The 26,339-nt window shown below is 41.7% G+C and overlaps 1 protein-coding gene across 8 annotated transcripts; it reads left to right on the forward strand.

Annotated features, from left to right (window-relative positions):
- The first annotated feature begins 1,114 nt into the window (after window positions 1–1,114).
- fgfr1a (fibroblast growth factor receptor 1a) lies at window positions 1,115–26,339 on the forward strand. Of its 8 annotated transcripts, XM_071482273.1 has the most exons (19): window positions 1,115–1,404; window positions 1,546–1,702; window positions 6,307–6,487; window positions 11,882–12,124; window positions 12,775–12,864; window positions 13,618–13,790; window positions 15,785–15,908; window positions 16,829–17,019; window positions 17,321–17,471; window positions 20,590–20,786; window positions 21,193–21,338; window positions 21,704–21,825; window positions 22,362–22,472; window positions 23,153–23,343; window positions 23,485–23,607; window positions 23,694–23,764; window positions 23,870–24,007; window positions 24,714–24,819; window positions 24,919–26,339. In XM_071482273.1, the coding sequence occupies exons 3-19, from the start codon at window positions 6,334–6,336 to the stop codon at window positions 25,093–25,095; spliced, it is 2,508 nt and encodes an 835-aa protein (XP_071338374.1). In that variant the 5' UTR covers window positions 1,115–1,404; window positions 1,546–1,702; window positions 6,307–6,333; the 3' UTR covers window positions 25,096–26,339. The 8 variants fall into 8 exon arrangements, with proteins under 8 accessions (XP_071338374.1, XP_071338380.1, XP_071338377.1 ...); XM_071482279.1 differs by having other exon boundaries at window positions 1,115–1,702; window positions 20,590–20,780; XM_071482276.1 differs by lacking the exon at window positions 17,321–17,471 and adding an exon at window positions 18,262–18,406 and having other exon boundaries at window positions 1,115–1,702.

The raw sequence follows: 26,339 nt of genomic DNA on the forward strand, positions 1-26,339 counted from the left end.
GTTTTTACATTTACATGTTATTTCATAAGTACTATTCGCCTATGTATGTTTTTTGTCGTGTTTTGTTGTGATTAGACCTGAAGTTGTAGTTTGTAGTGTGTAGATTTGGTTGTTTGAATACAATGCAGTAGTGCTCTAATTATTTATGGCCTGGGTATTAGCCTGTGGGTTGTTAAGGTCTCCAGTCCCACAATGCAAAGAGCGCGGTGTGGGGCTCTGCTGGAGAGGTGCAGTGGATGGCAGGGGGAGCCAGGTTTCCACCAGCCCGGGAAGACATGCGTCAAGGTGGAAAGTAAAAGCCTGAATGATGGCGGAAGTCCGGCGATTTGACATTCAAAATAAAAGCACCTTCATCCCAGAGGAGACAGAAAAATCTGTATTTGTACTGTGCAAAACAACAAACAACATTATGTGAGGCAATGCAATGAATATGGAGTAAATGTACATTTATTCACATGGTGCACAATATTTCCAGATGAATTGCCTTTCTTTATGAAGTGAGGTTCAAAAAAAAAAAAAAGTGTCATTAAATAACTTAAATGGAAACACTTAATGGGGACAACTTTGAAGAAGCACAAATGAATTTCAATGTAAACTCACTTCACAGTAAGTAGCACAGTGAACAAAACCAACACATGTCAAATGTCAACAGTTTGTCTGGAAGAAGTAACAAAATACAGGGAATATTTGTTCTCTATTTTGGTTGGATGGCACTTTTCTATTTTAATTAATGTACAGTATCAATCAGAAAAATCCCCCACATTAACACTCCCTGGCAACTTTCCCTTAAATCTTTGCTAAATGCGTAATGTTAAAAAAAAAAAAAAAAAAAAGCCATGTTTTACCTTTTGAGGTGGCTCAGTTAAGAGCAGAATGGGAGCTAAATATGACCTGGGTGCTGTGCAGCCAGAAGTAACTACTCAGCTGGGTAATGCTTTTATCTAAATCTATTTACTTCAGCCCAGTAAAGTTATCCAACCGGCTACCGCTGTGTCAAGCAATTACCGTTTTCTTTGGGGGAGGGCCTCATGTTGGCTTTTATTTTATAATTGAAGACCGGATGTTGTTTATGTGACCGTCTGCGTCTTGTCGCGGGTCCTTGGGATGAGCATAGTCTGAGATTTAAGGGGGAGGTTTGGAGCAGCCCTCACTCTCGTTGTTTAACAGCGTTTCTCCGCCAGGAACAGTCGAAATACTTTCTAGGATTCACTCAAGAGCGCCTCTTTTGTGAGATTATCACAGCTTGTCCCCGGGTGTCCTGTTGGGGTGAGCGGAACAACTTTAGGACGCAGTTTCCAGAGGTGAGGAGACTTCGCTTCATCGCCAGAGGGACGTTTTGGGATAAAGGGAAAACCAAACCCACCGCATGAGCTTCACTCGCCTGGTCTCCTCGGATCTGTTCAGGTTAGCTTGGCAGGATTCAACAAGGAAACCAGACTCCAGCGTTACAGTTGTAAAATCGACCAACTTCACACTTTTTTTCCTCTCCATTGATCGGTTTGGGTTTTTTTTTTCTTTTTTTCTTTTTTTCTTCTGTGGCTCAAGTTTGGCAAAAATATGCGCAAACTTGTTAGCTAAACGCCTGTAGCTCGGAGTGTGTGGATATACAGTTTTTCGGGAAGTTTTTCCGCTGCATCCAGTCTCAGCTCGGCAGCCGTCCCCATCGGACCAACGGGCTGCTTCACGGCCCCCCGCCAGTGAGGTGAGCCGGGCTCTCTCCTCCACCTCCCCCCGGTGGAGCTTCCCTCTGCTCTTTATTTACGTGCTCAAGCGCTTAGCTAATGCTCCCCATTGTAATGATCTGATTTTATTGACCTAATCAAAAAGCTGTGGCTCTTAAATCGACCAGCAGATATTTCATTGCCCAGATCCGACCACCTGTTTTTCTTTCAAATGTTTTTTTTTTTTTTTTTTTTTTTTTGTGCTCTGGAAATGAGTAAAAAAATGTGAAAAACAATGAAAAACTGTCAGCGTAAACATGTTTGTTTCATGCTGAGAAACACCTCGGTGTCCCCCATGCTTGAAAAGGAGGGGGTACAAACAGTAATGTTAAAGCTCAAGGCCCAAATGTTGCCTGTGGTCCAAAAAACTGCTTTGGTTTTCCATCTAAAGTCACGGCATGTGTCTGTGTTCAGATTGTCTGATAAAAACCACTCACATCAAGGGTGAAACCTGGTGAGCAACTGTTATAAACATGCCCATGGAGGCTTCTTATACAGTGGAGTTTGGCTTCATGGATCCACAGCATTTTTCTGAACTGTACTGTCTTGTGATATAAGTTTGTGGTGTGTGTGTAGTGTTATCATTTGTGTTGTGTCTCTGCAAATTGATCCTGGCCCTGGTCTTTAGCCCCCCCCCCCCCCCCCCCCCCCATTGTGCCACAGGCTCATGTCTCAAAAACTATCAAACATAACCAATGAAGTTTGTATTCACATTTTTTTTTCTTTCTGTTGTATTGGGTAGATTGCTTGCTAAGGAATGGAGTGAAGTTACATTATATTCTCAGAGGACGGCCATCATTGCTACATCTGTCATGAAGTCTGGCTCTGAAGGGGCAAGCCTGATGTTATGTAAAGCTCAAAATGTTATGTTATAAAGGGAGACGGAGAAGATGGATGGTTTAGAAAAACAGCATGTCCGCAGGGAGTTCACCAGAGAGAGAAAAGTTTTCTCCTGAACCATATAATGGGAAGTGAGGAATAGTCCTGCCCTTTAATTTACTAAGCTGCTCTACTGCCACAGAACCATTGTGACTTGAGCTGTATGATTGTTTTTAGTAGAACTAAATACTTGAAGAAATGTGCTTTTTGTGAATGTAAGTTTTACTAGTACTCAGGTTGATACTGCAAGTTGTTTTCTCGAGGTTGAGGATGTCATTTGATTTGGTGTGTGTCTAAAAATAATCCAGTATTCTGTGCATGTTGGTAACATCTCCAGACTTATATCCACGCGAATGGAAATGAATTCACGGAGAAGCACTTAGGATTCAAGTGTCAACCAAATGGAATAGTGTCAGATGGCTTGACCTTAATTGTCTTTACATTTGAGTGTAATCTCATGACACCTGATCTCCCTCCATGGCACGCTGGTGGCAAAGCACTGATACAGATTGTGAGGCTGCAAAGAAAAAACAGAGGTGTCTGTTTTTGTGAAAACAGTAGCCTTAGGGAAATGGCCTGATGCTCTTATGTCTGCTGAACTGCAGCCGTGTGCAGACTGGCCTGCTGCTGGCAGTGAGTGCAGACGTAGCCGGGATGGGGGCTACAGAAATTGGGAGCTGAGGAATTTTATGCATGGATGGCAGTGAACAGTAATTATGGCGCAGGCCGTGTTATGGGTTAGGCCTGTAACCTTTGTCTTTGTATAATGAGAGAAGCTAAATGTGTCTTGCATGCTTTAATCTGTTTAGTTTAACCCCATTTATTTGCCAGATTTTCAGGGAAATGTTTTCCTCTCAACAGGATTTTACCAAGGGTGATTTTTTTTTGTACATTTTCTAATGCAACAAAATTCTAGTCAGAAAATGTGAGTTTCCTGGCTAGAAAGTTTCCTTTCTGACCTTACCTAAGCAACATTATGGATTATTTCTGTTTATTTAATTTATTTTTGGAACCAATGTGTTTTATACTTTGATAGCAAGATTTCTTCCTAAAAAATGAGAAACAAAACTGAGACTGTATTTTCCTGCCTGTGTGTAGGATGTATTTGTAATTAGAAACCGAGGTAATGCCAGAAAAGGTACAGAGGTGAGAAACAAGAAGGTGGCACATTAAAGTGAAGTGAAAACATTTGGACAGGTTTGGGTCTCGATATTTCAGTTTGACTCTCCCACTGGAGAGTTTAGATTTGCTTTTTATTCTTACACAAGTCAAATTATGTTGGAAGTGAATCATTTTGAAGACCTTAAACCCACCTGAACCACTCAATGAGTTGTAGCTGCACAATTACAACAATAGAGGACTGTAATATTGCAGATATCACAGGTGTGAGAAGTGCTTGTGTGTTTATTGAGTTTATTCCTTTAGTCTCTCGTGTGATAACTGTGAATCAGAATGTGTCCTCTGTGATGTGGCTGGTTTAAAAAAAAAAAAATGAGAGAGAACTGTGTTTAACCATGTTCTGTCCAAATACTGTATCACCTACTCTACAGCACCAGTCAAAGGTTTGGACACATTTTCTCATACACTTCACTCGGAAAGTGTGTTCAAACTTCTCACTGATCCTGTATGTGTTTAAAAATACACATAATAAAATACAGATTATTTGGCAGGCATCCTTCAAATTTGGTTATTATTATAATTTTTATTATTAATTCTGCCAAAAAAAAGCTAGGAACGCCTGGTAATTTTACTGCTAAATAAGAAGTATAAAGTGGCAGTAGGTACAAAGTAACAGTAAATTTAGACTAGTAAATGTCAATGAAAATTACATTGTGACCCCACAATTGAGACCAAGCTACGCACTAAGTGGGACATTTTACAATTAAAAAAAGCTGTAGTGGCGAAACAGTTTCAAAATGTATTACAATTTCTTCTTCTTTTTTTTTTTTTTGACTTTGTATATCCCAATAAAGATATCTCTGCAGTGAGATGATATCATCTGATATATCAGCCTGGCTGATTTATAAGTTCAGCTTCAATAGTAACTAGCAATAAAGGCTCCAATAAAGATAAATTAAACTGACAAAATGGGGAGCAAATATACACTGTTTTTCATGTTGTACCATTACTTTTAACTGATACTAGTATCTATGATAAAACCAAATTGTCCAGTATGACCAGCCTGCCAATGTGTGGCTCACTCTCTGCTCAGACCTGTTCAAACCCACTCACAAGCTCATGACGAATGTGCTCTGTGTGTGCATAGTAAGACATACTCTATGTTTAACCCGTGCTCCCATGAGAGCGCAGTATGACAAAGTGTTGTGTCATACTTTGAAGAAGCTACTTCCTCCTCTTTCAATTATTGACGGTTGTTGTAGTGACAAGGGCCCGGGGAACGTGGTCGGCTGCTCTTTGCGGTTCCTTCTGTCTGGCTGCAGAAGCACTTTCTTGGAGCCCTCCCAAACACTGACTCACTGCATACAAAGCTGCGATGACCAAGCTTCTTTATCCCCCTCGGACCCCCCTGACCCAGCTCAGCTGCTGGAACACTAGACCATTCTTGGAAAGTGAAATTGAATTGGTTTTGAGGAGAACACAATGACTGTTTCAGTGATGAACGCTCACACAAGTGATTACCTCTTAAAGGAAGCCACAGCTGCATCTGAACATGACTGTGTGTGGAAACGTAAACCAAGTTGGGGTTTCTTTGACCCAGATGTGACGCTTGTGTTGTTGTTTAATGGAATTTACTTGAATGGATATTTTGGATTCTTCATTGATGAGGCCGGGGTCCTCAAGCTTGAATTAAGAAGAGTTAAGAAACCCTAAAAAAGAGCATTTGTTTAACACCCCTTGACAACTCGTGGGAGCAAATGGTTGCAGGGAGGTCATTTTAGGCTTGGGGACCAAAACCAACTGTTAGGTGATAGATCTCTCAGCGTGGAAATGATGGCCCGGCGGTCTCTCTCTACAAGGGTGTCGCGTAACAGGCTGTAGTTTTTTTGGCCTTAAACAAATTCCTCAAGGGGGGTTATGGGGGTTAGGGGCAAGTGTTAATCTCTGCGGCCAGATGCTACAGAGGTGATGATGCGAGCAGATGTGCATGTGAGGGTCACCCACTGCACTGTGCCCCGTTTTGGAGGGTACTGTACATCCTTCAACTCCGAGAGCGGTGTGCCAGCGAAACCAGAAACTTGATATGGCATCGTCTGAGTGTGATGACAGACTTTATGAGTCCAAACTTTAATAGTCGCTGCAAAGTTTTGAAAAGAGGAACATTTTATTCCTAAGAACTGAGCAAGACGTATCCACTTTGTTTGCTTGAGTTATCAGAGTGAGTCTGGTGCTCTGGAGTTCTTATCAGTGTTTTTGTACAAGCAGCCCTAAATGCTGAAGTACCTACCTTGAACCCTGTAGACATACAGAATATTCTCTTCTTTTGTGGCAAGGGAGGAATTTCCATGTCATATAAAACATAAGATTGTGAGGGATTTGTTCTAGTGGATTGTTTCAGTTTTTAATTGACCTACTTTCTGTCTTGTATATCAAAGTTTATTTTCCTCTAGCATAGCAAACATTTCTATCTCTTTTACTTGCTCCTAGAATAGATTTTGATGTATCGTTTTTCTTGCTGAAAACTGACCTGTGAAGATATGCGGTCATGCATTCATTTGTTTTTATTATTTTTTTGCTTGTTTTTTAGTTGAGTGCTGTGAATGACCCACTGCTGATGCCACAAAGGTCTGAATGGAGTTCCAGTCGCAGAAAAGCCAACAGCTGTAGCTCCCTCAGCAGGATGCTGATGAGGCAAAGTGTGCTTCTGTTCCTGGCTTTCTTCGCCCAAGTTTTAAGGACCCAGTGCCGGCCAACCACCGCTGATGAAGGTAAGATGGCTTGATAACTTCAGGCTCCTCAGACTTCATTTGCACACTGCTTTTTTTTCCCCAGTTCTGGTTGAACTAATGAACTTATTAAAGCTGACTTATCTTGACTCTTTCCTTGAAAAACAGTACATTGATAATCAAAGCTTTGTTCTTGGTGCAGGAATGTAATCCTAACACACTCCAGGCTTTGGTGAAGTCTGTCCTTTGTAGCGTCACTGTTCCCCCACCACCCCCATTTGCCCATGTCTGTTGTTGTTTGAGTAGACTGGACTGCGTCAGAGGCAGCTCAACTCTGTTTCTGACTATTAAAAAGCTTATTAAAAATGGAAATCTTAGTAACAGAACTTTTTCACTGTGTAATTGTTTTATTTTGTTCTTAAACTGGACAGTACAACGTAAAGATTTTCTGTAAAGAATTTAGCCTGGTTTGGCTGCTAAACAAGTTCAATTCTGAAAAGGGGAAAGAGGCACTGAAATCGAATCCTTAAAAATGTGTCTCTTGGATACAGTCCAGCAGTGTAATAGCTGCCTGGACTTGTGGGTAGATGGGTTTGGATGTTTACACTCTGCAGTCGGAAGTGGAGAGCAGCAAAAGAATATGATAAAGCTCAGCATTATAATTAGAGTAATTAAGCAAGAGGGTCTCTCTTGGGCTGTAAGCCCTAAAATAAACTTGGTGCGGCTGTGTTTAAGCCAACAGTTCAACAGGGAGGAGAAAATGACTCCCATCTGTAGCCCAAGGGCAGCCCCACTACCTAGCAGTCCCTGCTCCTCTCCTTCTTTGTAATGAAAAGGTATTTGTTGTCACTGAGAGAGGAGTTAACTGCCAGGGAAACTATAAATTAGCCTCTTTTTTTTTTTTTGGAAAAAAAAGGAAAGAAGATGCTACTCTGAGCCCCTCTTATCCTCAAGGATAGGGTTTCTGAGTAGAATGTTTGTCTTCTAAGGTGAGCCATAAATTTCCAGCAGGGTGGGGGAAGTCTGATGCATTTACACTCCACCCAGTTCTTAATCACCAAATGGCCAGGTACTATCTATGCGCCTCGGTGCTTGTCCTCCTGCTCCCCCACTGACTTCAGCTTGGGAATGCTTCACTTTCCCCCCGCTTCCCTGCTGGGTGACGGATGGCTTCAGCTGTCGACAAACAATCACAGCAGAAGCATTTGGTTGCATTCCTTTTTGTATTGGGTGAGGAAACAAAATAGTTATATGGAAATGGCCATGTTTTATGCGTGCTTCATTGTTTGTCTTGGGGTTTTTTTTTGTTGTCTGTTGTTCACATAAGAAAAGAATATTCCCTGAACAAATTAAGTTCATTGAATTACTTGAGGGGCCACATGGACAGACATTGAAATGATTACTGCCCCTTTAACTTTTTCTCAGTATGATCATTCAGAGAAACTTGACTGTGTTTTAGTCTTAAAATAAAATAAAAGTTTTAGTGTTTGTGTATATTTTTTAGACATGACTCACAGATGTAAGGAAGTTATTTATGTGTTGCTCCCAGTGGACTCGATGTTCTGCTGTCAGTCAGAGCAGAGGAGCCACTGACCCTTTAATGGAGGGCTCTTCAGATTTAGAGCTGTCACAGTCCTGAGAAGGACTCAAAGACTCGTTTCAGACAGAAATGGGGCCCGAGGAGCACAGCTTTGCTGACTCTCTGAGCAGAGGAAACAAGTGAATTTAAGGATTAACACCCGATTAATGTTACATTTTTCCTGTCAATTCAATCTCTGTGACATTATATCGTGATGGTGTCATTTTATTGTGATATTGATTCACTTGCGTTTTTCATTCATAGTAAACGAGCTTCCACGTTTTATCTTTTAGTATGAGCCCTTGGTGGCTGGGGGGCAACTTCAAAAATAGCAATGAGAAAAATGTCTTCTTAAAGATTCAGGATTACGACATTGAGGCGCAAAAAAATTTAATCGTGCTTTATGAATTAAACATTTTACACACAATTGAAAATGGTGGATACAATTTAAAGATGAAAAGAGAAATTGAGAACAGAGACATGGTTAAAACTACCACCACATAACATTTTTCCAGCTGAAGATAAAACAACAATACAGTAACTTGAGGTTGTTGAAAAACCTTTACCAACTGCCAGATCTTCCACATACTTAAGAAAAGGCACACAAATCTCTGGATATGTTGAGAGTTTCATTGCACAGGAGTTGCATCTGTGTTGTACATGTTGAAGCTCAGATACAAATTACTGTTGTGGTGCAAAATCCACATTTTTCCACAATCCAGAAGCTCTCAGCAGTTTGATGCTGTGAACAGTATAACAGTAAACATCTTTGAGCAACACTGCAGAGCATAGAGGGTAAAATGGCCCAGTTTAACCTGGTAATTAGTTATTGGAAATTTCAGGTTGGAATGAACAGCAAACCTTGTGTTGTTGTTTTTTTTTTAAGTGTAATGGATTACTTTAGACTGCACAGCAACATGCTCATTTTTAAAGGATTTTTCAAACAGTGTGAGTCTGTGACTTTGTGGTTGCTGAGGCAAAACTGCAGTAGAGCAAATTGAAAGTAATAAAACTAGATCAACATGTTTCTTTTTTTTTCATTTAAGATGTCCTAGTTTTAATGTGTTTGTCCATTAAAGACATAATGTAAGTCTAAATGTATCTGAACTCATTTGAATGACAGTGGAACAGCTTTGCACTGCATAGCAATCCTTGTAGCTCCCAAGTGTTAATCCATGCTGATTGCCAGCAGCTCATTTAGGAATGAAAAGGTCCTCCACTGGAGTGCTTTCAGGAGGGACACTCGCTCGGTGAATTTTTTTTTTCCTCTTTTTTTGGGCTTGCTAATGGGCATTGTCCTATTCGTTTGCTTCCTGCCGGTCCTGCCTTTTGTCTCTTATCAATCCCCTCTACACGTCACCCACCCTTTCACTCTGGTGTAGTCGATTCAGCAGAGGAAAACTTGCCACAGCCATTTTCTCTGTGTGCCACAGCAGAGCCTCAACCAGCCTGACTTTACTGCATTCAACCATCACTCCAGTGAGAGCAGGAAATCCCAGAAGTCATTCACACAGCATATTGCTTCCTATCTTGTAGCCAGAGAAGGTTCCATAGACTGGCGCCAACTCTTCCTTTTAGCTGGTCTTGTATTTACAGACCAGTGGACTTTTTTCACCCATAGTTTAAAACCTCCCAATGCTTTGGTCTTCACCAAAAGTCCTTTCATGATTCAATGTAATTAGGCTGATTTTAAATGATGTCAATCAACTTGTACCAAATGGTTGGAAGAACACACGAGAGACTATTCCAGATGGGTTGCTCTTTGAAAATATGGTTCTTAATCCATTTTAATCCAATCATAGCAGCAGGAGGATTAACTGAGATGAAACATCCTGAAATTCAAAGGAAATGTTGGAAATTTGGCCCCTTGCTCCATGTGAGGAGTTGAAAATAAATTTACTGAGAGGGAATAAAGTGTGTTGCTATTTGTTTTTCTACACTGAGTTAGTCAGAAAAATGTTAGCTCTGTCTCTTGGTTTGATTTCACTAGGCCGTGTTATATCTTACTCCAGTTTTAAGTAGGTTGTCACAGAAGCACAAATGGTCCTGACTGGCCCAGTAAAGCAACAAGCAAATTTTACAGCTTTTATGGGCGTTTTATGATGTCTGCAGCCAGATTAACAGCTGGGATGTTGACACAGCCTTATCAGCGGCATCTCCATTTAGAGGGGCAGGGACAGAAACATACTGGCCAGCCCCCACACACAGCGCAGAGACCTTGTGTTTAAGGCTGTGTCCAGGTTTGATAGCTGTAGCCCATCACTAAATGCCTCTTCTGCTTTCCCCCCTTTGGTTTTGTTTTTGAGGAGAAAGTTGATCCTACCCCCTGGCCCCTTTTCCTTCTGGGATTAAGGGCCTGTCAGACATATGTGATCCAGGAAATACCTTTACTAGGCCCAAGTGGGGTCACCATAGCAACTGGCACTAGAACCTGCCGCTGCAGGCCCTCTCTCGCTCACTCGCTCGCTCCTGTGCACATGCTCACTGGCTCGCTCTCCCTGCTCCCTCTTCCCCTTTATTGTGTGGTGGCCTTTGTTGTGATGTGGGAGGGATTAGTCAGGTTTGCTGGTGTTGTCCTGAGTTTTTTTTGCTACATAGATGTGCTTCCTGTTGTGAGGAAGTGCGTTTACAAACATACCATGTGCTTTGAGAACAGTACAGAATAATCTCATTTTGAGGGATTGCTCAACACTATGGCATCTGATTATCTAGCTCAGTTTTTTTCTTGTTACAATGCTGAAGGGAGCTTGGGAAGGGAAAGGAAAGGAGTGGAAGATTTTATATTCTAGTGCTGCAACAGGGCATTACTTTGGAGATACTACTTTGCTAAAACAACAGAACTATGTCAAAACTGAAATGATTTGTCAATTAATCAGTCAACATAAATTAATAAGCAGATATTTTGATAATTGATTAATAACTTGAGTTATTTTTCAAGCAAAACTCTTCAAATGGGAAGATTTGCTGCTTGTTTTATATCATTTACTGAAAATCTTTGGGTTGTGGACTGTTGGTTGAACAAAACAAGACATTTGAGTGTCATGGGGCATCTTGAGCTATAGGAAAGCTTTTTAAACTATTTTCTGAGATATGGAAAAACAAGAAAATAATCATGATAATTAATTACTTGCCCGCAGGATGTTATTTCACTTAATCAGAACAGCGTACCTCGTGTACCTTGTTGGCATGGAAGTATGATCCTGGAGCAAGAATGTCAAGCAGGTTGGCCAGTGACGATCTACCTTTTGTAACTAGACAAACAACACCATTGTGATGGACAACGTGTCAGCATAATTGGGTTACCCCCTCCCCCTTGCAGACTATGTAGACATTTAGAACAGGGGGGCTCAGGTGTCTTGCTCCATGACACCTCTCCTCTCTTCATTCCTCTAATTGAATTTCACCTTCCTTTCCCAAGTAGCTCCTTGCCTGCCTGACGATACGGCCTTGACTAATTTGAGACGCGGTTTAATTTTTGGGAGAGGTTAGGCAGGCAGTGCGCCAGGAAGAAGTCAGGGAAGCTCTTTTCTGCTGTCTTTTGGATGCTGTTTTATGATTGAAACAGTTTCTGATGTGTTTACAGTACAGATACAGCCCTGTTTTTTGTGTGAGCAGTCTGAACATTGTAAACGCTCCTGTCAGCAACTGTTTATTCAGTCTGAGATATGGTGCAGTATATTTGAGTAGGAGTAATCCTGGTTGTTATTCTAACGCGCATGACGTACACTTTGTGTCATAGTTTTTACCAAAGATCTAAACTTTTTTTTGCTCATGGAGCCCTATTATTGTGTTTGTAATTACGTTAAAAAGTCTACTGAGCTGATAAAGTAGAACCATGTGCTATGTTTCCCTTGTAGTGTCTGTGGAAACACAAGCAGAGCTGTTCACGCTCTATTCCGGGGATCGCCTGGATCTGAGTTGCTCTGCCAAGGACTCCCTCCATGCTGTCAATTGGACCAAAGACCATGTGGCCATAGTGGATGGAGAACACACACGCATCCGCAATGGCCAGCTGGAGATCGAGACTGTGGAGATGACGGACTCTGGTCTGTACACATGCACCACCTTTGGCAACCACAGCCTGTACTTCAACGTCACAGGTAAAGTTATGGAAACGGCACAGAAAAGTTGGAGCAGCTTTTGTAGTTGTTCCTCTAAGTTATGTTATTCTTTTTTTGCCATTAAATAGTCCCATTCTTTTTGTCCTAGTGTATATAAACACCTCAGTCATTAAATGGTATCATGATGTTGCCATCACAAGGGAAATGAGCTGTAAAGGGATTTAAAATTGAAATTAATTTAGGATTTGTCACGTAAACATTGGAAATGTGTTTTAATGTACAAGATGAACACACTTGGATCAGCATCACCTCTATCAGACTATTCCAATTTTCAAATTAAGATCTTATCATTTTAAAAAATCCCTTAAGACTTCATACACACTTGTTACAAACAAGTACAGTGAGTGTATCACAAGTAGTACAAGTCTGTGTATATTACTTGAACATACTGTACATACTTGCCCTTGTCTTCAGTGTATACATACATACAAAGACTGTGTCCATAATTAATGTAAAAACAAAATGACACTGAAATGTTACTACTTTGCTCCAAATGTTGTTTTTCTTTTCTTTTCTCTTTTTTAAACATGTCTTAAAAATTATTTACTACTCATAAAATAATGTGTGGATCAGTTTGTCAATTGTAGATCAATTGTCTTTGGCCTCACAGTTACTTTCTGTTTCACTAGTTGACACCCTGGCCTCATCTGAGGATGATGATGAAGATGAAGAATCTTCATCGGAGGAATCCAAAAGTCTGGGGAGTCAAAAACTGATTCGTAAGTGTGCTGATCACCTCACGTTACTAATGTTTCCTAATGCCACTGCAACAAATGGTCATTACTCATTTGCCCAGGGTCACGGGGTTATGAGTAACAGTCATGAATGGTTGGTGAATTTGAAAGCTCTCTGATTCGATTACGGGTCTGTCGTGTGCATGTGGGTCACGGTTTGGTGAATGATTTCACTCTGAAGCAGAGGGTTTTCACTACCTCAGTGACAGCTTTAACAGGAGGAATGTCACTGCGGTGACTAACTGTGGTTAACCTGACATGTCTTCCAATTTGTCTGTAGAGCAATTAAGACACTCAGACTTCATCATCTGGCTACTACTGCCCGCTCTGCCCACAAAGAATCCAGAGACCACCAAGCATGGCAAGCATGCCGACCTTGAGTTTCTACTCTGACTCCTAGAGCTTTATCTCCCCCTGGAATTTACACAACATGACTTTACTTATCTGAGGCAATTTTGAAACCACAGCTTCTGAAAAAAGGGATTTTCTTTTCATTTTGAGAAACTTGAGACTTTTATCCATCCAGTGCTGCCAAGCCCTGTGACTGTAATTTAGAAATAATTTTTTTGGGTGAATATGATTCATGTAAGGTCCTCTATCAAAGGAGCTTTAGGCTTAGGAGTTTGGAAATTATTTTTAAGCTTTGTGTTATTTAGTTTTAGAAAATACAGCTCTTTTTCAGACTCATTATTATGTTTGTTACTGATCTATCTGCTTTTTTCCCATCTTATTCTTTAGCAATGGCCCCACAATGGGCCCATCCAGAAAAAATGGAGAAAAAGCTTCACGCTGTTCCAGCCAGTAAGACTGTGAAGTTTCGATGCCAGGCCAACGGCAATCCTACTCCCACTCTGAAATGGTACAAGAATGGCAAAGAGTTCAAGAGAGACCATCGCATTGGAGGCTTCAAGGTTAATAGTAATACTTTGAAAATATGTTTCCTTCAGCTTTGTCTAAGTGACAATACACCCACCTTAGCATTTCTTGTTGAATCACCGCAAGCTCATCCACTACCGGTGATGTGTCAGTGATCTCATTGCCACATTAGATCACCAGCCACTCCCCTGGAGTAAGAAATGCTGTCTGCAAGTGAAAAGCAGACACAAGTTTCATATTTGAGCTGAGAAACAATTCAAGATGAAACCCTATACCACAGAAAGGAATAAGACCTCCAGGTGGACAATCCTAGCCATCCGTTTGTGTGAAGGACACTGACTGTCCTCATTCTGGGTATCAGTGCATCGTCCTTTCTGTAATTACATCCATGCAGCAGTAAATTTACCATGATACCTGGTGTGTCTCTGATATATGACATGTGGTGGGATTACTCTCTTTGTCAGTGTCTTGATCAGCATCTTCCCATTTCCTGGCAGGCTGTATTCAAATGTGACGCTTAACCACTGATAAAGCATGAGGCTGTAACCGGTGATAAGACAGTTTACACCAGGCTGTAGATTTACTCAGCAGAGGTGTGGCAGGTGAGGTGTGTGTACCGGATGTGTTTATATCCCCATGACTTACTGTAAATGGTATCAAGAGCAAACCTGAGAGATCAACATAATTAATCTTATCATTTTTTTTTTTTTCTTAAGATAATTTCCTACTGGACCCAAGGGAGTCATTGTATTAATCCACAACATTATCAAACAACACATAATATGGCCTTTATGGAGGGAGGCTGCAGATGCTTTATGTACCTCAATATTGACTGATATGTCTGTGAATGGCTGTATTCAGTGGCCGTTGCCTCACAGGTGTGGGATGTATGTGCGTGTTCACAGAGACTAGGAAACAACCGTCCCCACATCTGCTCTTCCCATCAAGGTGTAGGCCAGTCCAGCCTTGTCTTGTGCTTCCCCGGTCCATCTCCCTTCCCAGCTGGGACACATTTAGGAGTTTCCTCTCAGCTGCCTGCTCCCCTCTTTCCCCAAGCCCCCCACCCAGCCAGGCAGCACATTAACCACCTGGCTGCTGCTTTTTCAGACAAGGTGCAAAGGTCTGCATCAGCGGCTGGGGACGTCTGTCATCCCTCCCACACTCTTGCTTTTATGGCCAGGCTTCTATTGTTCACATCGTCTGCATGGAGACGTGCAGGAGGGAGGGAGTAATGTGGACCACATGTATATGAAGCCAAGCACAACACATCTGGCAGCAGGCAGCTGGACTCCCTCATCACGTTTTTAGCTAAATGAGGGAAACCGTATGGCTCAGTCTGTGTATATGCATGTTTGATGTTGCCATTGCCTTAGAGGTTCGCTGGTTAATCACACACTGCCGGTCTTGGCAGATTTATGGAAGAAAAATTATAACATGTCTTGGAAAAAAGAGCCAGACATCAGTTGGCGCTAATAAGACAGGTTGGGACAGATGTGTATAAAACATGTACCAGTTTTCATGCTGTCTTTGTTAGGTAGGATAAAGATCCGCTGTTTGAAACATCGGGTGGTGTCACAGGAAGAGGGAGTAGTGTGTTATTTTGTTATCATCACATCACACATCATTGACCTTGTTAGCTGCTGCTTTCAAATGAACAAAATTTGAAGTACAACAATTCATATTGGGAGAAAGCAGATGGAAAAGAAATTAATTAAATTTAATTGACAACATTTCCTTTCAGCTTTGAATTTGTAAGAGCTATTACATTCTTAACAATCTTATCTTAACATATTTATCGTGGACAGAAACTGAAATGACCTGCACAAAGACTTTTTTGTGCACACATGCAGTTTCTCATACAATAAACTGTGTGTTTGGTAATGTTCATCAGGAATCAACAAATACAACCAATTGAACAATCAGTAGAAGTTTTGACTGGGCCGTGTGAATTTTTTTTTTTTTTTTTTTTTTGTGTTGTGCTGTTCTACCCACCAGCCATTGTAACGTTGTCTCTTTCCCAAACCTTTAGGTCCGTGACCATGTGTGGACCATCATCATGGAGTCTGTAGTTCCCTCTGACAAGGGAAACTATACCTGTGTGGTGGAAAACGACCATGGCAGCATCAATCACACCTACCAGCTAGATGTAGTCGGTAAGTTTTAACTGTAATTATGTTACTATGTTTATAACTTGCCAAGAAGTCTTGATTATGGTTTAATCACCTGTTGAATATTCATGACAGTTGTCTCACATCAGTACACCTGATTAACTGACTGAATGTGATTGCACAGTGATTCAGTCTTGTAGCCTTCACGTAGAGTGAACTGGGTCTTTTTATCATTTATCATCCATTTGATAAGTTAGGCCTGTTTACTTGTGGCTTTAGTAATGGATCCATGTTGAGGAGAGAGGTGATTACTCCTCTAGGACCTGCCCTGTGATTCGCTCCAACACCACTGGTCCTATAAATCACAATCCCACTTCCTCCGTCACTGATATCCCCTGAGCACTGCCTGACCTCAGTAGAAGTCTAGAGCCTGATGAACAGTGAGATGGCTTCAGAGAGGGGAGAGTTTTGTCACAAGTGCTTTCTAAGTCCCCACGGATGTCTCGGTTGAAACTCAGCCAGATTCTTGGCTCATAAGTTTACTTTGGAGAGTTATCAGTCATCAAAATGGAGCCACGGGAACATTTCATTTCACAGTAACGGCTCCAGATGAGATACTTCACTTGCTTGCCCGTCTATTGCGGCCAGCTCTTAGATATTACACGAACAGCATTCAGCTGGGGAAATGGCTGCTTCAAGTCTCCATATGAGAAATTATAATCTGTAACTGGTGAAATTACACAGTATCATATCACGTTATATGTGCGACCTTGTTTGCCATCAGCTCCAGCCTTTTCCAGGAACAAAGCCCTGACGTGATGGAGGTTTATCTGTGTTTGACAACCAGTCAGCCGTGTGCACTTTTGAATTATTGCACATGTGTTTGTCTTTGCCATTACATGTTTGCTTCACTGCTCACCAGACTTGAAAACTAAGATTTATGTGTCTTTTTTGTTGTGTCGCAGAGCGCTCTCCACACAGGCCAATCCTGCAGGCTGGCCTGCCAGCTAATCGCACCGTAGCGGTGGGCAGCGACGTGGAGTTTGAGTGCAAAGTGTTCAGCGACCCTCAGCCTCACATCCAGTGGCTGAAGCACATTGAGGTCAACGGGAGCCGTGTTGGTCCTGATGGTTTACCGTACGTCCGTGTCCTCAAGGTAGGAGCACACTTTGCCCAATCCTGCTGCAACAAACCCAACTCTGCACGTGTTGCTGTAATAGTTTTTTGTATTGCAAAAGCGAAACAGAAGATTTTAGTACAGAGTGATATGCATTAGTTTATTTTTCCTCATTGCTAAGCCACTTCTTTGCCCAGTATTGTCTGTGATCTTGTAAATTGTTTGAACTGAATTATATTTTTCTGCTATTTTAACTCTGAAATACTGACACAAACCAATCAGAGATCCTGTGTCTGCTTCTTGTTTTTCTGTGCTGCACATGACTTGTTTTTATTTCCAGCATTCTGGGGTCAATAGCTCGGACGCTCAGGTGCTGACCCTCTACAATGTGACTGAGGAGGAGAGCGGAGAGTATATATGTAAAGTGTCCAATTATATAGGAGAGGCCAATCAGTCGGCCTGGCTGACTGTCACCAGATATGAGCCCACAGGTAACCACCACGCAGCAGTACAGGGGCGACACAGTGGAGGCGCTTCTGGGACCACCTGGAAAAACTAGGGCCGTATAACTCGAGACAACCTCAGCTGTTTCTCTCCTCCCTCCCTTCGTTTCTCCCTCCCTCTCTCCTGCCTCAGCGCTCCTGACTGTAAATGACGCTATGGAAAATTCCCAGCAGAACAGTTGAAAGTGTTCAGTCTCTGGTTTATGTTGGACCCACTCTCATTCCTGCCCCATGCCTCTGCTGTGCCCTCCTAATAAGGGCTTCCCTTGCCATCTTCTTCTATTACTCTCGCTCTCTTGCCCTTCAAAGTCCTCCGTGTACAGCTCGCAGACCGTTTCTCTCCTTTGTTTTTTTTCCAGCTGTCCTCCTCTGCTTACCTATGTTTCACAGACCTCCTGTTGTTTGTCTAATGTTCACATAGTTGGCAAAGGTGTGAGTGTGAGTTTGAGTGTGCCCTGTTCTGCTGTGGAGTTTTCCATGTTGCCCATCTCTTGCATGTAGAGATGAGACTGAGGTATTTGATGTGGTGATGGGGTGGACCAGTGTCGGGTTCAGCAGTGCAGACTTAACCTAACCAGCTCCTCCACTAACAGATACTGGAGGGCTCTTCCTGACAGAGTCCTCTGCAGGGGCTCTCTGTGGTACCTTTTGGGAAGATGGTGTTGGATCGAGGAGGAGAACGCTCCTCCTTCCCCTTTCTCTATCAGAATCCCTTACTCATGGTTCCCTTTCCTCTCTTGGGCCTCTTGTTGGGTCTGCTTCCTTTGTTATTTTCTAGACCGCTGGCCTTAACACCACGGACAAGGAAATGGAAGTCCTCCAACTGAGAAATGTGTCTTTTGATGACGCTGGGGAGTATACCTGCTTGGCGGGCAATTCTATCGGGTTCTCTCATCACTCTGCATGGTTGACCGTTTTTGAAGGTATCAGTAGTTCTGTCTCTTTCCTGTATTTTCCCTTTTCCAACTCCAGCCTGGCTGTCCACCCTCACATTTGCCAGAATTAGGTCTTTTCTGACTTAAATTCTGTTAGAAAATGTGAGAGGAAGCCAGGGCAAGTTACAATAACTAAACCCCCCCCTCTCCCTGTGCTCAGCATGGCTCCTGCTCCATCGAAACTCTCTAGATGGAAGAGTATGGTCCATGCTCTGCTGTTTGTTAAAAGAAATCACAGAATGCCAAACAACCCGTGAGCTGTGTAATAACAGCGTGGTATTATTTAAAAAAAAAAAAAAAAGTTCACAGAGACGTTTACTTACTGCTCTCAGCCAGGTAGAATCTCACATTTATAGAAGGGTTGTTTAGCAGCTCTGATCAGATTTCACTTTGAACTCTCCACCATTCTGCTCTTTAATTGGTGTTTGCATTTGATTTGGTATAAAGCTGATTTTCTTTGACAAGTGCTACAAATGACATGTATTCCTGATGTCATTTCCTGCTGTGAGCACAGCAGCTGGCTTTGATAATTGGCTTGCTGTAGTGGATGTGTCTCATTCCTGAGGGTTGGAATGGGCATTTGTCCAATTATCATGCTGCTTGTCAGTCAGCCTCTTCACACAAGTGCAGCTCACTTGTGTTGCTGGTGTTGGTTTGGGGTGTAATGGCAAACTCAAGTCAGTATGGGGCCCTTGGTTTGGGATGCAGTGTTCAACATGTAGTACTTCCAGCAAAGATGAGTCATAGGTGATAATCTCCCACTAACAGGACAACAAAATGTCTTGTCAGGCTTTTTTCAGCATTAATGGTTGCTGCGTTGTGCAAATGTCCATTTAAATACAAAATCAAGCACTTAATTCAAGTTCAGACATTCACTACAATGCCGAATTTACATCTACTAATGAAAAAGGCTCTTTTATCAGATGAATAAAATTATGCATTGAAACAAACACCATTATTAAAGTTAATGGGTATGTATATATATATATATATATATATATATATTCATTTAGAAGTGGTTATTGTATTGTACCAGACAGGAATGACAGCAGTTGCATTTATATCTAAAAGTCATCCATCATTAGACTACCTTCAGTTTTTCAAGAATAAAGAAAAAAAAATACAATGAACTGCATCATTAATGGCCTCAGCAGGATTTAAGGCCATGGGTAGACTTATGTATGAACATGATACACATCCAGAACTGGTACTGATACTGATAAGTAGCTCCTGTACACAAAGCCACATCCCAAGCCAAGGTATGCCCCAGACTATCAATTTCAATAAAATGTGGAATCCATTACACCCCTAGTGTTGGTATGAATAAACGTTGGTGTTTTCACTGAATGGGAGGAAAAAAACAAGATCTGAATTTAACATTTTTTCTTTAAATGTTATTACTTTTTTAAAATGTATTTTTTATTATTTATTTTTATAGCAATTTAGCCCATAAATATGTTTTATCTTTAAAACATTATTTGTATTACCAGCACCAACACACAACTCTTTGACAAATACATATCATGGGGAGGAAGAATTTGACCTATGAAGCAATTAAACTAGTGTACTGAGCTCATGCTTTGTGATACGCTGTTTTTAGACCTACATGTAGACATGAAATGTGAATGAGACTGTTTCAAGTAGAAATGATTTGCAGTGTTGAGATATTCAGTATGAAGTGTTGAAAGTCTGTATAAAAGTCAGATCCTTCTTTGCACACTGTTACAATCCTTTTTATAATAGGAATTTTTTATATATATATATATATATATATATATATATAATATATATAATTTTTTTTTTTTTTTTTTTTTTTTTTTTTTTTTACTGAGTACATCAACAAATGACCCATATTTGTGTTTGTATTAAAATATTGGTATTTCTGAATCTGGGTTGTTTGGGTTTGTCCCCAATGAGAAGAATATAAAGTGAAAACTCAGGGAGTTTGTGTCCCATATGTGTCTGTGTGGAAGGCTCTGGTTTTTAGACACGGCAGCTGTGTGTGTGTGAGTCTGTGTGTGTTTGTGTGTGCCAATTTTTTTGATTTGTGTTACAATGTACTTTAAAGCATGGGTATGTTTGGTGTGCTTGGACATGTACAGTCAGTTCATTCATGACAGCTGACCCCACCCCTCCCTGCCCCTGTCACCCTGCGTCCCCCCTCCACCTAGCTGTCACGCACTACCCTCCGGCGAGCCACACCTACCTGGAGGTGGTCATCTACTGCGTGGGCTTCTTTTTCATCGCCGTCATGATTGCCATCGCAGTCATCGTAAAGATTCGCACCTCGTCCAAGAAGAGTGAATTCAACAGTCAGCTGGCTGTCCACAAGCTGGCCAAAAGCATCCCCCTGCGCAGACAGGTAACAGAAAGTAGATAGGGGGTTTGGAATATTTATACCTTTTCATCTCTTCTTTCTGCCACTTTCTCAGATTTTTATAATTCAGTACTTTTACAATGTCTTTGACTTGTTTGACTCATCTGCACACCTTCACAGCACCTAATTTTGATGCTCATAAAACTAAAAGCATGCACTCAGAGCTTTCAGGTTCATTGTAGGTCCTTGAGGCCTTGTACATCAGGTGAGTATGAGTAATTTAAGGAATGTCTAGAGTCCATGAGCATGACACATCTGAGTTGTGTGGTTGGTTTTTACGTGGTCTTATAAAGGAATTTAGTTTTCATCTTCTTGTGCTCACTGTTGGCTACATAAGCTCCTGCAACTGGCGTCTGTTTCATTATGAGGGGAGTAATGTCAGTGCTCTTTACCACAGGTGTCTGTGGACTCGAGCTCCTCCATCCACTCAGGAGTGATGCTGGTTCGCCCCTCCCGCCTCTCGTCTAGTGGATCTCCAATGCTTTCAGGGGTGTCTGAGTATGAACTGCCCCAAGATCCCCGCTGGGAGCTTTCCCGGGGAAGGTATGTCCTGGACAAACTCTTCAGAAAGGTGCAACAACAGCCTAGAGGCTAGAAAAGTGACCCTCTGAAAGGAAAGTTTGTTTGAAATAGTCATTTTGTTGGGACAGAAACTGGCTGCACAAAGAAAGTTTCTCTCGCTCTTCCTCAAAAGGAGATTGTGGAGGTGCTGTTGTTATTGTTCTACATAAATGTAGTTTGTACTGTTTAAAATATAATTAAACCTCAGAAGCAGAAATGTCAAAAATTGAACTTGAAATCAACTCTAAAGTAAAAGTCCAAACTTTATTTCATTCACATAATACAGATTTGGAGTTGAACTCCACTCATTGTTAATGACTGTCTCATGTGTTTTCTCCCCCTCACAGACTTGTTCTTGGGAAGCCGCTGGGTGAAGGCTGCTTCGGTCAGGTGGTGATGGGAGAGGCGCTGGGCCTGGACAAAGAGAAGCCAAACCGTGTGACCAAGGTTGCAGTCAAAATGTTGAAATGTAAGTTAGCTGTTCTTTTCAAAGGTTCTCAGTAATGTGTGTGTATATGGTAGGTTTGGATTGATGGGTACTGAAAGTTATGAGATCTGCTGGAATAAGTTATGGATTTGCAGAGAGGAAAGCTCTTTAGAGTGTAGTAATAGATTTAACAGAAGCCTCAAGTCCAGGCTCCAGGGACGAGAAAACTTCGGACACCAAAACTGTGATGAACAGATACTCAGAGACATCTGCCATTGGATCCCCGCCACCATGCAAATGGGAGAGCAGAGTAAAAATTTATGAGAACCCTTGACATCCCATATAAAACAGTGTTCATTAAACTGCACAGAGGAGTAAGGATGTAGGGAAAGTAGCATTTATTGTGTTGCGCTGTAAGTGCCTTTCCCCAGGGAGTATTCTCCAAGACAAACGGCAGCCTAACTGCAGTGTTTGTGTATATGCTTTGCAAGGTGATTATTGTGAGGCCTTTTTGGGCCTTTGCACCAACAGAACATCAACTAATTACCCTAATATCATTTATTTCCCTCTCCCTCCAGCTGATGCCACAGAGAAAGACCTGTCAGACCTGATTTCAGAGATGGAGATGATGAAGATCATCGGGAAGCACAAGAACATCATTAATCTGCTGGGAGCGTGTACACAGGATGGTAGGACCAGACAGACTGGGGCCTGCTCAGGCCAACACACATTTTTGTCCCTCAGACAACAGTGTTGCAGTGAGGCTTATTTTGAAAGATGTGTAGAACAGCATGAATAAATGATTCTGACACCAGCTTCCGAGCTCACAGTTTGAATCAACCACAGCTGCCGCCATTTCTCTCCAATCATCCCTGACGAACAGCTAAAGGAAAACTAACCTCTTATGACCCCGTGGTGCACATAGCTCTGATGCCTTCACACTGACACGCAAAGCTCTTTGTTCTCTCCACTTTATTTACCAACTGGTGTAACTTTCAAATGTACCTTAAGTTTGCATTTATCTGTGGAAGTATTCACTACTTCTCCCACAGGGTGCGGGTTACATCCATCTGCTTGGTTAAAACCAAAGGATTTAAACCAGTGACTGGATTGGAATCAAATTTGTGCACATTCTCTTTCACAAAATGAAAGATTACCATTCATTTTGATGACCTCGATACCTTTACCTGTGCACATTGATGCAGAATTAGGGTCCCACACAAAAAGAAGCACACTGATTGGTCCCCCTGTTACCTTTTCCTTACTGCTGCCATCATTACTTTTCTATGAAATAATTCAGGTGTCTCATTTTAGAGTGTTACATGGCATGAAATGTATTTATTCTAATGTTGTTTTCCATTGTTTCTAGGTCCTCTGTATGTGATAGTAGAGTATGCGTCCAAGGGAAACTTGCGTGAGTACTTAAGAGCTCGGCGCCCCCCAGGCATGGAGTACTGCTACAACCCAGACCAGGTTCCTGTGGAGAACATGTCCATCAAAGACCTGGTGTCTTGTGCCTACCAAGTGGCCCGAGGCATGGAGTATTTGGCCTCCAAAAAGGTAACCAACCTGCCATTCTCAGAGGACGTGTATATGAGTTTGGACCCAGTTTGTGATCAGGCTTTGTATTTAATACAGTGATTCCCAGGACGTTGGTTCAGTTCGAGTAATGTCTGCTTTTTTTTTTTTTTTTTTGTGCAGTGCATCCACAGAGATCTTGCTGCTCGCAATGTTTTGGTAACGGAGGACAACGTGATGAAAATAGCTGACTTCGGTCTGGCAAGAGATATCCACCACATTGATTACTACAAGAAGACCACCAACGTGAGTACTCGTATCATTCATTTAATTTTACTCACAAATGTAAAAGTGTAGTGCAGATAGCTGTAACATGCGCACCTTTCCCTCAGGGTCGTTTACCAGTGAAGTGGATGGCTCCCGAGGCTCTGTTTGACCGGATATACACCCACCAAAGTGATGTGTGAGTATAAGTACCGTTAATTCTCCAATGCGGTCTTGATGGAATGTGAGTTAAACATTTAGTCGTGCAGAAAACCGAGACACTCCTGTCTGTTTCTGTCTGCAGCTGGTCGTTTGGGGTGCTGCTTTGGGAGATCTTCACCCTGGGAGGCTCTCCGTATCCCGGCGTCCCGGTGGAAGAGCTGTTCAAGCTGCTGAAGGAAGGTCACCGTATGGACAAGCCCTCAACATGCACGCATGAGCTGTAAGGAAACACCATGCACTTGAAATCAAACATGACTCGTCTATTACTGTTTGAGCTGTCAGTATCTCTTGCCTTGCAGTTGCTTAATGCTTAACTAATGGGGGAGTTACTGAATGACAGGGCCAAAATAAAAAAGATCTTTTAAACTAGTCGTAAAAAAGAACTTTCAAGCCCACATCTAATAAAACAAGTAGAAGCACTTTTATTCTCTGATTTGGAAAAAGTTACAAAAGTTGTATATTTGAACAATTTGTTCCATTTGTAAAAATGCATTTTGTTGTGCACACACAACCTGAAATAACATGTGACTTTATAAAGTTGTTTTGAAAGTAACAGATGATCGGGAAAGCTTTTAATTTGAGGCAAAGTTTAGTCACTGCTGTGGCTCATGCTTGCCCCAACACTTGACATTATTATTTACATTACCCTTGTTCTTGTTTATCAGAAAAAATAAATAAAGAAATAATATTCCAGGTGCTTAGCAACATAATAATGATCCCTACCATTGTTTATGTGATGACCAATAAAATGAAGGTTGAGTGAGCTTCGACTGGAACATATTGTTCAGCTTTGTTTTTTTTATTGTCACCTCCCAGTTACAGCTAGGAGATGGGAGGTTTTTGACCACTCTTCACAAGAATTTAACATATTAATGCTCAAAGATTAAAGGCAAAATATTCTTGACTGAATCTCTTGATCTCTGCAGGTATATGATGATGAGGGACTGCTGGCATGCTGTGCCCTCTCAGAGACCCACATTCAAACAGCTGGTAGAGGATCTAGATCGCTGCCTGGCCATGACATCCAACCAGGTCAGTATTCCTCTCTTCACTGTGTACAGATGAAGCAGAAATGTCTGTTCTGGAAATACTATAATGAATGATTTCTTCCCTCCCCCTTTCTGCCTACAGGAGTATTTGGAGCTCTCTGTGCCTCTGGACCAATATTCCCCCAGCTACCCCGACACCCGCAGCTCCACCTGTTCCTCTGGCGAGGACTCAGTCTTCTCCCACGATGCTGGAGCTGAGGAGCCCTGCCTGCCAAAGTTCCCTCCCCACTCCAATGGGGCAGCCATTAAGAAACGCTGATACCTCATCTCCCCATTCAGACAAACATTGACATTTCCTCCGCTCCCTGCCTCATGGGGTTGAACTCTTCCCCATATTCCCAGAGATGAAGCTAAAAAAACACTGGTGCTCTGTGAGAAAGGAGCTTGGAGACACCTTGTAGAACTTGTTGGATCACACGGACTGAAGAGTGCAGCAGTTTTCCCGGTTCTTGGTGGTGACAATGTTTATGGGGCACTTTGTATTAACGGGAGTGGCAGTTTGTCACAGTGTCAGAAAGAAAAGAGCAGACTCACACTCTTCTCCCCACTTTGGGCATTCCACGGGTCGGAAGAATGGAAAGGACTGACGGCGATCACAACAGTTTTTTGTTGTTTTTTTTTTGTTTTGTTTTGTTTTTTTTCCCTCCAAGCTCGTTTCATCAGTAGCGAAGGACAGCATTCTGCTTTTCAGACCAAATCCAGAGAAAACGCTACCAAGGGACATAAAGCACCGTGGTTCACTGCATCATTCACTCTTTTCTTGTAAATACAGTTAGAAAATTATAAATATGAATATATATTTACACTGTACCCTTTATTTTTATTACCATAATTGATTTATTTTCTTTTGTACAAGGATGCTTTTGTTTGATCCATTTTTGAATATAGTCAGTAGGGGCTGTTGTTACATGAGAATATCTTAAAATTGCTGAGGATTACATGGCCAGTTTTTTTTCCTGTGATTCCCCTAAATTTACTGCATAATCATCAATGAAAAGTATATATATATTGGTTTTCTATTTTTTAACTGTAAGTGCTTTTCATGACACAACCTGCAATACAGTGTAACTCAGTGTTTGGGGTTTCTCACCATGAAAAGATTTATGAAAGTGTGTGTGTGTGTGTCTGTGTGTGTGTGTGTCTGTGTGTGTGAGATTGACTCTGCGTATGTATGCTGGGTTTGTGTGGAAGAAATTTTATCTTGTCTCCCTCAAGATTGTTCATTTACTTCAAGGATGGTCACAACTGTAAATATCCCTGGTTGTATGCCATACTTGTTAAACCCCCCCCCCCCCCCCCCCCCCCCCCCCCCCCCGAGTAATTTGCTTCAGTCAACATCATGCACTTCCACTGTGCATGCCCTCCATGTGATGAACTTATCTTCTACTGTACATGCTTTAACAGGAGTTACATTTGCTGCCATATAACTTCTGATGAAGGGTTGCAGAACACGTATGTCATCGTAAAAGGATTACATTAAATAAAATGCTATCGAAAAACAAA

This window comes from Trachinotus anak, unplaced genomic scaffold (assembly GCF_046630095.1).
Source record: "Trachinotus anak isolate AG129_WGS33_773 ecotype Australia unplaced genomic scaffold, CSIRO_AGI_Tana_v1 ptg000008l, whole genome shotgun sequence".
NCBI classification, from domain to species: domain Eukaryota; kingdom Metazoa; phylum Chordata; class Actinopteri; order Carangiformes; family Carangidae; genus Trachinotus; species Trachinotus anak.